The 12846-nt window shown below is 37.3% G+C and overlaps 1 protein-coding gene across 22 annotated transcripts in view; it reads right to left on the bottom strand.

Moving 5' to 3' along the window:
• Positions 1–12846, bottom strand: part of LOC134213583 (piezo-type mechanosensitive ion channel component) — a 136222-nt gene that overhangs the window by 29908 nt on the left and 93468 nt on the right. For 21 of the 22 annotated variants that reach the window (XM_062692783.1, XM_062692770.1, XM_062692767.1 and 18 more), the window contains 2 exons: positions 1900–2045; positions 1222–1500 (listed from right to left, as the gene is read on the bottom strand). In XM_062692783.1, the coding sequence (XP_062548767.1) occupies positions 1222–1500; positions 1900–2045 (425 nt within the window). The remainder of the gene's footprint in view (positions 1–1221; positions 1501–1899; positions 2046–12846) is intronic. The other variant, XM_062692779.1, reaches the window with a different exon arrangement.

The raw sequence follows: 12846 nt of genomic DNA on the forward strand, positions 1-12846 counted from the left end.
ATAATAGTTCATAATGTAAATGTTGTGTTTATAACAGAAACATGTCCGAGGCCTAGACTCTCCATCAGTTTCTATCAGGACTATCTATCGAAATGGCTGTCTTGACATGACAGAGCGCTTGTGGTAGTCAATTTTGGACGTATCAAAAATTTTGTTTTTATTTGACACCATAATTTTAGAAATGTTAAGAGCTTATGTTAAAACACATTTTGCTCCTTCAATACTACCCTTCTTAATTTTTAAACTTAAATTAAAAAGTGCTCATGCACTTATATCATAAATTTTTAACGTAAATGCAGAATACAAAATACATTCAATACACATTTTTGTAACATTTAAAAGTTGACCCCTCCCTATTCGACATCATGAGTGGGATAGACGTCGCTATAAGAATTACAAATGCTTGTGAAGAATGATCATAAAAGGCTATGTACAGAGTGTATTATTATGTACATATAGACTAAACTTATCAAATTTTTAAAAATCATAGATATCACAATTTAGTGGATTGATAAAACACAAGAATTATAATTTGGATACTAAGGAAACTATTCTGAATCTCTTCGATAATATGAATTACCATGCACAGCACAATCCACGTTGATTGAGTGGCAATTCATACTTGATCAATAAGTTCATATATGAGTATCAGGAACTGATTTACAACATGTGTGTTACAATTTACAAATTTAATTAACTTGTGATGAAATTAAGTAGTGATTTTTTTTAAATAAATTTGCTACTGTGTTATTTACATTTGGAAAAAAAGCTCATGAAATTTGAAGTGATGAAGAACTGAAATAACTAAACTCGAGCAACTACTGACATGTGCATTACATCAGGGCGGAAACGAAACAATTTTATTCAAATATGTGTGGTGTTATGACAGACCACAGACTGCGGGCCCGGCATTAAAATCCCAATCACCCCTCATAATCATAATAAAATTAAGTTAACTAGGTTTTAAACAATGCATTGTCGAGGATTGGGCAAATGAAATAGAAAACGTTAATAGAGCCAAGTCAGAAAAAAAAGGATTTGTGAATGGTTGAAACAGAAATGTGCATAGAGCAAACTCTTTGTGGTTAACAACTTAGCATACTAAATGAAGAATGAACTAGATCGGAAATAGGACGATGGTTCATGTGTGCGCTAGCCGAGAAAACGACAGAAACCGATCAAACAGAAAAAAAAGTCTACGGCAAACAAACAAAAACTCACAAAATGAGTATGGCGTGGAATTGGTTCGGAAATGGCTGAACGGTCCGCAGTCCCGGATCGGCCTGCTGTTCCGGTGCCGGCGGGTACTCGCTCCCGTGCTGAGGACGTGCGACGCAATACGGGCGACGAGGTACTCCTGGCCGCATCTTTACCGTCTGGCGGACCAATGGTCGCCGCCCCCGAAGAGGTACGTTCCTCTTCAGCTCCGGTCGTTACACCGTCGTCCTGTCTGGATTCCGAGGATTCTTGTTCGTTTTGCTCTTTGATTTTCGCTATCAGCTACGGTTACGGAGCGAATACGGGTATAGAAGGGGAAGGAAAACCGGTATTGGAAGGAAACGCGAGGGATTTTTTTTTTAGGAAGCGAAGGAGTGCAGTATGGATGGTATTATGGCAACATTTGGACGAGTGACAGTTGAGTTGCATTCATTTACGTATTCATATTGTGGCGAAATCGTGCAGATGAGCAAAAAGTGATATAACAAGTTCGTGTAAAATTTGTAAAAAAATATAATCATTAGAAAAATATTTGCATTGGATTGAAGAAAATGCGAATATATATGTGATATAATTGAGTTTGGCAAGTAAGCCAAATTAATAATTCAATTTAAATTAAACAAAATAAAAGAGAACGATCACAATACGATAGACTAAATTAGCCCATCTTTCGAAACTTACCTTTCCTAAGGTCATGTGACGGCGACTGAGTCGTCGTTCGGCTCCTTTCTTTTCGAACTCCTCATCCGATCCACCCGGTTGCATTAGATCTAGCTCGAATTCGTGTTCCGTGTCTTCGAACATGTAGTAGTCTCCGGAGCGAATTGCTAAATGATGGCGATAGAATAAGTGAATGGTATCAGTATCATAGGGATTATACGATTTTAGCTGTAATGTAATAAATATTCATTGAAAAATACGATTCGTAGAAAAGATATCTGGAATTGGTGTATAAAACATATTTGTGTTTAGTGATCACAACATCTATGGAAATAATTGCTAGATTATGGTTACTAATTTTTGGTGCACTTTTAAACATCTACTTTATTTCAGTCATCAAATCAGTTAATGTGAATAGTAGAGGTATTATTTTTACAATCGCGTAATTTCTCGTAAGAAAAAAATGTTTGAATACCGAAATTAAACCCATAACCCAATTATTAGCGATTTCATAACCCAGAACATATGCTGGTGCACAAGAAATAACATCTGCTTTTAGAAATCGATTCTATATAGTTGATATGGTTTAAAATCCTCTACAAATGTGGAATCCTTCGACAAGCGAAAGCATACGTTTTTGAATCTTCATAAGTGATTTGTGGTTTTCCCGGTTATGATTCCCAGGATTCGGAAAAGCCCGAAATTTTATCAGTCCCGGGATTGACGCTTTAAAAAAACGTAAACAGCAGTAGTCGCTACAAACTGAAAATCCGGAGAGGCAATATTCTCGCCCGTCAATATTCTAGTGACCCGCCATATCAGCGCCCCCAAGTGCACATTTCGATTGTGTACCGAGGGCATTAAACTGATGCCCTAAGGAAAAGCGCATTTAAGGTAAACCGCGTTGGAATCCAGTTTAAAAACTGCATATCGCTTTCAGGACATAACTCCAAAACCTAGCGACAAGCAATAGCATAAAGCAGTTTTTCATCGTTGCTCAAATGCTGGATGAAAAAATCTCGCTTAACTTTTCAAAAGGTCCTAAGTAACATTTTTTTCATGAATTAATTTGAGTACAGCAATCAAAAGCTTTCATGTTGTTCTGTTGATTGCGCTATTCAAATTAATTCATGAAAAAAATGTTACTTAGGACCTTTTGAAAAGTTAAGCGAGAAATGCATTTCAGATTGCTAATCGCTAATCGTGCTACAAATTGACATATATGCGAGGGAAACGCGACGTGAGGGCTCTGACGGCCATTTAGGAGCCATTTTTGGACTCAGTCGTGATTGTCCTTAAAGAATGTGGTTTATGGAGATCCAAAGGCGAGCTTCTTTCAGGAACTAATCAAAGTCAGACGCAAGTCATATTTCGGCCCTTTCCGAACGTTCCACCTTCATCACGCACCCGGCGACGGTCGCTGTTTCCGTTCCATCGCAGATATCATGGCTCTCAAGATCCACAAGCTCTGTACACTCCGGAGCCCATTTTTTGCTAATTTTCACGTAACTGGTCAATCAATGGAGTGGGTGCAAAACCCGATCTGATTAGATCTTCACTCTGGGCATATTTATCATCGAAAATCACTGCAAGAGTGGGTCTGGTTAATTAGAACACTTGCTATATTAAAAAAAAAAAGTCATCGACCTAATTGATTCCTTTAACGAGAGGGAGATTGATGTGGCTTTTATCACGGAGATTTATCCCAAGGTGTACTGTACACATTTCGGTCAAACTCCATTGGAAGAGACGTGGCTATTGCTCTTCAAGGAAAAATACATTGTTGTCTGTTGTCGAGTTTTTAGTTGAAATTTATTAAAGCCATGCGAAAAGCAATAGGGGAAGTGCACCGGTTTTGGCCAACTGGAAAATACATGTTTTTTCCAAAATAATCGATCAGTTGCAAGCAGCGTTGAACCGTGAGGGATATATCTTTTGATGGAACTAGTAAAACCCTCGCGAATTGCCTTATTTTTGGAGTTATTCGCAAAATTGGCCAAATTAGGAGCATGGCCAAAACGGGTACAGTTCCCCTACCTAACTACTTCTGTCGGCGTTAATTCCATCAACGTGACATAATGTCCCTCACAAGGTAAAATTCATGGCGGCACACCAGCTGCTCTACGAAGGGACATAGTCAAGCTGACTCGGCGGCAGGGTCAGTACATCAAAGCTAGTGACATCAACGCCAAAAATCAGATGTTTGGAACAGCGACCTAGAAGAAGGACATCACACCATATAGAGCCTAGATACTCTCACCCGATTAAGTCAATGGGTTCATGCCACGCTAGATCTGTTCATCACCAACATGGACAATCACATCTAGCTGCCAGTCGTTTATCGAAAGCTCAGTTCGGACCCCTTTTGTGACGAAAACCTGCTCTTCAATCAACCATTAACAAATTTTCCGACGAAATCACCACCGAACAAACTGAGAACGGTTCCGTCTCTCAGCCGATACCAACGTCAATTACGATGTACACCTTGAGACATCGACCGGCAGCTGCACTCTATCGAACAGGAAACATTTGCGCGGGACTGCACCTTGAAGACTGCTTTTGAATAGTTCTGTTCAAAATAGGGGCTCAGTCTGGCTTTCAGGAAGACTGGATAGGGAATCAGGATAATGGTCAGAAAAGAGTCCAGGGCGAAAATAGAAATTGCCTGCCAGAGAATAGCGTCACGTCGTGAGCAAAGCTTCAAATTCCACGAAGAGCTGTTCTCAAATTCGAGCCGAACTTTATTTTGATGCATCTATTTCGACTGTTTGGAGGAGTTTGAAACAAGCTCCAAACATTTCGCGGTCGAAAATGAATAGCGCTCCTCGTTTGTTAGCTCGACTGGAATTTGCGCGCCGAAACATGTCACAGGTAGGAAAGAGGTATAATGAGGAACTCCAAGATGTTATTCAAAAAGTAAAATCTTTAAAAGTTTAACTATTTACTTTTTATTATACTAAATCTTCACAGGTGATATTCACGGACGAGAAAAAGTTCAACCTAGATGGTCCAGATGGGTTCAATGGCTATTGGCGACTACATAGATGTCCTCAAAGCCAGTTTTCTACCAGTTATTAGAAGAGGCAAAAGGAGCCATTAGCAAGGCAAAATTGATTTTTCAGCAGGATAATGCCAAGACCCATACCAGTCGAAAAAAAAAATGGCTTGGTTGAGGTCGGAAATGTTTTGGACTGATCAGCAAAATAAAGAAATAAAGAGAAATAGAAAATTACCAATAAAGAAATAAAGGTATAAAGGTTACAATTAGAAAGAATTTTGTTAAGAAAATTATTTTGAGCTTTTTAGTGGTAGTTTATCTCATTTAATTCCACCACTTGATCAAGTGGTCTCGTCTTATGACAAGTAAAAAGAATTTTCCGTAAAGAAAGCAAAATGTTCCATTGCACTATGGTCCAGGAAACAGATTTACGCGGAAAGATGAATTTTACGCCAAAACTATATTTTTTAGAAAAAAATTTAGTTCTACAAAATTGTTCGAAATAGTAAAGCCATCATTATGGTTCTACCGAAAAATAGGGTGGCTCATCATATAAAAAAAATTAGAAAATATTTTTTTTATTTCTCGGAATATTGACATGTTATGTTCTACAAAGTTGTAGCGTAGCTTATTCCAATCAATTTCGCTAAAAATTTTTTTTTTGTGGCTCTTAAGTTGGCTGATTTAGAGCAATTTTACCTAATTGGATTAGGGTGTACCTCAAAAAACAGTATTTTTTATCTACTTTTTTTGTTTTATATTTCTCGAAAAAGTCGTCTTCAGGTGACTTTTAGAGCTCAAAAAAATGCATCTTTTTATTGGTTAATATGGTCAATATCTTTTTCCGATAAAAAGTTATAATCGTTTTTCTGTCAAAATTACATTTTTTTCATAAGTTGATATCCCTAAGCCCTAACCGGGGCAGACCAAAAAAAAATTTTCACACGGCATCTGAAAGAGGAACTCATATTCTTTATTGTGTCAAAAAATTGGGGATATATTATTTTTTTATCTCAAGTTTAACCAATTTTACTAAAATCATGTTTTTTCAAATAAATTGATTTAACTCGACAACGGAAGAAGATACAGACGATATTCTTATAGCAAAACACGCGTTTTAAAAAACCCCAAAAGTCTTCAGAAGGTGACATACGTGAAATATAAAAATTGAAATGAGCAGATCATAAATATTGTTTTTTAAGGGACACCCTAATCCTTGTAAGTAAATTTACTCTAAACAAGTGAGCTTGAGAGCTACATAAAAAGTTTATATAGCAAAGTTGATTGGAAAAAGCTGCGCTACAACTTTGTAGAACATTTTATGTCAATATTCCGCAAAATAAAAAAATAAAAATTTCACATTTTTATAAAATGGCCCACCCTATTTTTCGGTAACTCTATAATAAGGGCCCAAGTATCCAGAACAACTTTGTAGAACAAACTTTGTTTCTTAAAAGTATGCTTCAGACCGAAAATGCATCTTTTCTCGTAAATCTTGCAATACGATGATAATGATAAAACTTATAAAAAGTGTTAAAGCTGTAGATCTTTTAGTTTTCATTTCTCACGAATGTCATGTTCTAAAGACTTTTGGGGCTTTTCAAAACGCGTTTTTTGCTATAAGAATATCGTCTGTATCTTCTTCCGTTGTCGAGTTATAATAATTTATTTGAATAAACATGATTTTAGTAAAATTGACAAAACTTGAGATAAAAAAATAACATGTCCCCAATTTTTTGACATAATAAAGAATATTAATTTCTCTTTCAAATGTCGTGTAACAATATTTTTTTGGTCTGCCCTAACCGGAGATATCAACTTATGAAAAAAATGTAATTTTGACAGAAAAACGATTACATATAACTTTTGATCGGAAAAAGATATTGAGCATATTTACCCATCAAAAGTTGCATTTTTTTTGAGCTCTAAAAGTCACCAGAACACGACTTTTTCGAGAAATCTAAAACAAAAAAAGTAGATCAAAAATACTGTTTTTTTAAGGTACACCCTAATCCAATTAGGTAAAATTGCTCTAAATCAGCCAACTTAAGAGCCACAGAAAAAATTTTTTTAGCGAAATTGATTGGAATAAGCTACGCTACAACTTTGTAGAACATAACATGTCAATATTCCGAGAAATAAAACAAATATTTTTTATTTTTTTCAATGATGGGCCACCCTATTTTTCGGTAGAACCATAATAATGGCCTTACTATTTCGAACAATTTTGTAGAACAACAGTTTTTTTCTAAAAAATATAGTTTTGGAGTAAAATGCATCTTTCCGCGTAAATCTGTATCCTGGACCATAGTGCATTGACAAAACACAAAATTTCCATAAATAAATGAATATTAGCAATAAACAATTACAAAATTGTCCACTAAATCAATATAGAGCAATAAAAATATACAGCGAAATGCATTGTAGTTTCAAAAATAATATTGATGGCTGTAGACCTGCGCGCCGATTGAAATTTAACCGGCAGCGGCGTGATAGATCATTTTCAGCTAATGGTGTGGTGGCGTCACGCCTTTGGTGATCGGCGGCGGCTGCGTGGGTCCGCGTAAATTAATTTCAAGCTTCAAAAATTCTCCAGAATTTCTTCAGACAAATTCCTACAAAAGTTCCTCCAGGAATTGCCCCGGAAAAAATGATCATTTCAATCGATAGAATGACATTCATGACATTTGGCCCAAGCAACATGACTACAAATTCTTAGTCCCATATACATTTTAAATGCAAATTAAAAATAGTTCCGGCGCTCCAAAACTTCTGAATAGTTGGAGCTAGGCTCATTTTCTTATGTAGATTCAGAATATGTAAAAACATCCATACCCTTAAACAATCCAATTCCTTCGGAAATTCCTCCAGAAATTCCTAAAAGAATTCCTTCGGAAGTACTTCCAGACATATTTCTGAAAGTTCCTCCATGACTTCTTTTAGAAAGCGCTCCAGGAAGTCCTTTCCGAAGGTTCTACCAGAAATTATTTGGAAAATTCCTTCAATAATTCTACCCGGAATTCGTACAAAAGCTTCAAAAATTCCTTCGGAAGTTTCTCAGGGAGTTCGTCCGGAAGTCCCTCAGGGAATTCCTTTAGAGATTTCTGCAGGATTTTTTCCGGAAGTTCCTGAAGCAGTTCCTCCAATTTCTTTTTAAAAAAAAATCTAGAGCCTAGAAATTTTCCCTTAAATTCCTCCAGAAACTTACTCAATGATTATATAACATGTCCGGGTCCGCGACGTTAGGCATAAGTACGTTAGGCATAATGGACGTTAGGCATAACGGACGTTAGGCATAATGAACGATGGCAGGGCTGGTAGCGATCGAAGCCACTCAAAATAGTGACTTTAGTGACCAAAGCTGACGAAAAAAGGGACCAAATAGTGACTTTCAGTTGCAGAAAAAGTGACCAAATAGTGACTTCCAATTTCAGTTGCAAGTTCGATGAGACGAAATCAAGCGTTTTTGGGTCGAAGGAGAATAATTTTTCCGTAATTTGTGGCGGAAAACATCTTTCACTCACCACTATTTTCTCTTACAACAAACTCAGAATAGAAAACTAACGCTAACTTTTATCTACTCAGTGATACTAAGTAAAATTGTATTGCCATCTCTTTTAACCCCGCGGAAATTTTACTCAATATCAGTCTAAAGCAAACTATGAGTAGTCTTGCAAGCAAATCATTTTTTTAAGCCACTGGAAATGAACGAAATATGGTTATCACTGATAACACCTGTTTTTCTTTCCCGAAAATGATTTCTCGGCGAAAATCTGCCTGAATGAGCACTATTTTCTCTTGAGAATGAGTGAAAATTACGAACATTGGATTAACTGAACACCTACTTTAGAAAGATGCAGAGAATTCTACAATTTGTCACTGGTGCCACGGAAGTTTTTTGAACTTTTAATGCGATAGGAATAACAGTACGGAGCGTTTTGATAGAAAACGAAACAAAAATTATGAAGATACATTTACAACGAGCCTGGGATTGAACGCTCGACCTCCAGCTTGTAATGAGGACCATGCTCTCGGAACTTTTATTTTTCCTACAAAAAACGCAGATTTTCCGACTTGCTGTGCGTAATCATGAACGATTTTTGCTATGGAATTCGACAACGCATGCAATCTTCAAAATTGAGAACAAATTAAATTTTCTTGAATTTTTGAGACACATTTTTATATGGATGGCTGATGAGGGATCAATTCTCCTGAAATTGTGGTGGAATGTTGGCATTTTTAGCAATGAAGATCATTCAGCATATATATGGATTTGTGCTGTGAAATGATAGAAGTTGTTCAGATTTTGCGTGGCCAATGAAAACATCTTTAGGAGAAACAAAACACAGTAAATAATAGAGTAAATAAGGTTGTCAATAAAAAAATAACTCGCCACAAAACGACGATTTGTCTAGAGGAGCTATTATAAAAATACGGTATAACAATACTACTTTAGTTCTTGGTTGGAGAAGCATGTATCCCAAGGGGTATCTTCCGACCTTCCCCTACTGTATAGAGATTGAGTTAAAAAAAAAAAACTTGAAATCAACAGGTCACCTGGTTGCATGACTGTATAGCAATTTATAAATTGTGACGTAAAATACCTTTAATTAGCTACTGGTGAAATTCCAATAAGATCAGCGAGTTAAATGGCTGGCAAAGTTTCAGAACGATCATTTTTCCAAGATCTTTTTCATTTATGCCATGAACAAAGCATCATCAGATGGATACATGAAGCTTTATAAAAAAATCTTGGTTCCAATAGTTTCAAAATAGTTGAAAATAGTGACTTTTTGTGAGAAAAAGTGACTTCAGTGACTTGAGGTCGAAAAAAGAGATTTTTTAGTGACTAGCCCGAAAAAAGTGACCAAGTCACTAAAAAGTGACCCGCTACCAGGCCTGCGATAGGCATAATGGACGTTTGGCATAATTCTGCCTTCTTTATATGAACCGGTGCCAGCGAAAGTGGTACATGTTACATTGAGTAAATTTTTCAGGAGACGCATTTTCCCAAAACATCGAATAATAAATTCATATTTGCAATTTTCTGCCACTTAACTATACCAACATGTTATGACTGATGTGCCTAAAGATAGTAGTGGATAATAACCGAAGTTTCTTGGCAAATTTTAAGTTTATTGGAACAAATTGCACATGTACCACTATTAATGGGAACAAAATGAAACAGAAACCGAAAATCGTTGACAGTAAAAGTGGTAGGGTAAATCACTACTTGGGCCTATGGACCCCATTCCCGGCTCACTGCACAGAAAGCTAATGATTTATACTGTTTAGTAGCCGTAGGTTTATGATTGATCATTTTCAAAAAGTCTCCTGTTTATCTCGTAAAAGAAACGAAACTTGATCAGACCCCCCTTCAGAGAAATGCTAATAACTCAGCAAACTCTAATCTTCTCGCGGTTTTCTGCATAACGTTCTGTATTAAATTCTTCAAGATCTGAATGAGTATCGAAGTTCTTCATAACTTACGATGTGCCGACCAACTGCAATACACTGTTTTTGGATATTTCTGCATACATTTTTGCATATAAACTTCCAACGAGTTTAGCACCACCCAAACGTTGACCGATTTGGCTGAAATTTTGTCCAGAGCATCAGGGCATCAATGAGAACCGAATAAAAGGGCGGCCCATCAAAAAAATTGATAAAAGTTTTTCCCATACTAATTTGAGCCACCCTATTATACATATTTGAAATTATCCCGGCAATTCCCACAGATACTTTTACGAAAACTCTATCCGAAAGCCTCCCATTTTTTATTCCTGGTACTTCTAACGAAGTTTTGCCTCTGGAAATTTTCAAATCTCATGCCTTCTCTTCTTCGAGTTCCCCCATGATTTTCCGTGGAAATTACTGCAAAAAAATGCTACACACAGAAGAATTTCCTGGGGAAATGCAGGATAGCTTGCCGCCGAAATTCAGACTATTAATTCAGTGAAATTCATTACATTTTTCTGGAGAAAAACAAAAAATCGAAAAATCCTTAGAAAAAAAAAACAATAATTAAATGCATCGCGACGCCGATCCTCCCAGCCAAAAATGCCACCGTTTTCGATTTTCGAACCGGCACACAACTCGAATTCTCCATGTACTCCTGTCCTCGTTAGTCCATCTTTTTCCATAAGTCCTGATTCAATCCCGAATGCTTCTGATAGCTATTGCGTTTGTGTCCACTCCCCACGTAGGTGCTGTGTTGATTGTTCCTAAAAAAAACTAGAATAAAAAGTCTATGTAGACCATTGATATACCCCACCCCGTCCCCTTTGGTATCCAAACATAGATTTTTGAGACCCCTCTCACCTTAAGAATCTACGTGGCGTATGGGCAGACCCAAAGTTTTTGAGAAGGACGAAATCCCGGTCGAGCTACTCAAACTAGGAACTGGGCAGCTGCATCAATGGATCCACTACAAAATTTAGAAGGACGAAGAACTGCCTACCAGCTGGCTGGATGGCCTATGTCCGATCTAGGGAAGATCCATTAATTACGTAACGTAAAAAATGGCAATTTTAAACTCCCTCCTCCCTATGTCACACTTCTCGAGCAACACAAATTAGACAAAAATGGTTGCAGCAACTTAATTGTGACTAAATCTGATCACATATGAGTTACAGTAACCTATGTCAAACATGTGTGCTGCTAGGGTTTTTGTATGAGGCATCTGAAATTTTTGTGTGAACTGTCACACTTTAGGCAACCCCTCCTCCTACTTTTAAGCGTTACGTAATTTCTGGATGCTCCCCCATAGGAAAGACCGAAAAGTAGAGCGTATTCTGTTTAAGAAATTGAGGCCACTTAAAGAGTTTTTCGTCGGCGAAAAAGAGGCAGATTTTTGTGAGGCCCGATCAACGACAGATCAGATGTTAAACCTGCGGATGATCCTTGATACATTCCGGGAGTACTGCTCACAGGCTCACCATTTGTTTCATTGTTTTCAAAGCAGAGTACGATGCATGTGCTGATGTACTGTTTAATGGGGATGTGTTTGAAGTTGTTGAAGGATTTTTTTTGCGCTGAAACGCTTTTGATATGTTGTGACAACGATGTTTACCGTGAAGGTTGTTGTTGTATATTTAATCTTTACCGCCTTGGGCGGCCTTCACGTATTGCTAATGCCAATAGGGCCGTCTACAGCTTACGTAACTAGCTAAGGTTCCGCAACATGTAGACGAATTTGCCTCATATTAATCTTTGATCCTGATTTGTGGGCCCTCCTTAGTCGTGCGATAAGATGCGCGGCTACAAAGCAAGACCATGCTGAAGGTGGCTGGGTTCGATTCCCGGTGCCGGTCTAGACAATTTTCGGATTGGAAATTGTCTCGACTTCCCTGGGTATAAAATTATCATCGTGTTAGCCTCATGATATACAAATGCGGAAATAGTATCTTGGCTTAGAAACCTCGCAGTAATAACTGGGGAAGTGCTTAATGAACACTAAGCTGCGAGGCGGAAATGGCACAGTGGGGGATGTAATGCCAATGAAGAAGAAGAATCTTTGATTCTATCAGTGGCCCTTAACGGACATGAAACGTGGACGTTGAACGATGTAGACCGGAAAGTTTGAGACACATGAATCACGGACTGTATCGAGGGCACGAAGAAAAAAAAATTGTAAATCGTATCAAATATGCCATTTTAAGAGCAATTTCCTGTGAACATTCTGAAGATGTTTTCTTCAATCAAAGTTAATTGCCTATTTCCGGGGATTAAACCACCCGACTTGGACATTAATTTACAATGTTAAGAAAACTCATATGTAAATATGTACATTATGTGGAAGATAATGATTTGAAAAATGTATTGGAGGTAACCACTTTCTCTTCGATGGGAATCAAGTGGAATATCTGAGAAATTTAAAAAAAATTGAAGAAAAACACAACAGAATCGCTCGTGGAAATTTAAATGAATTTTCCTGAGCAGCTTTTCTCTGGCCAAGCAGCTTTTTTCCC

This window comes from Armigeres subalbatus, chromosome 2 (genome assembly GCF_024139115.2).
Source record: "Armigeres subalbatus isolate Guangzhou_Male chromosome 2, GZ_Asu_2, whole genome shotgun sequence".
In the NCBI taxonomy this organism is placed as follows: domain Eukaryota; kingdom Metazoa; phylum Arthropoda; class Insecta; order Diptera; family Culicidae; genus Armigeres; species Armigeres subalbatus.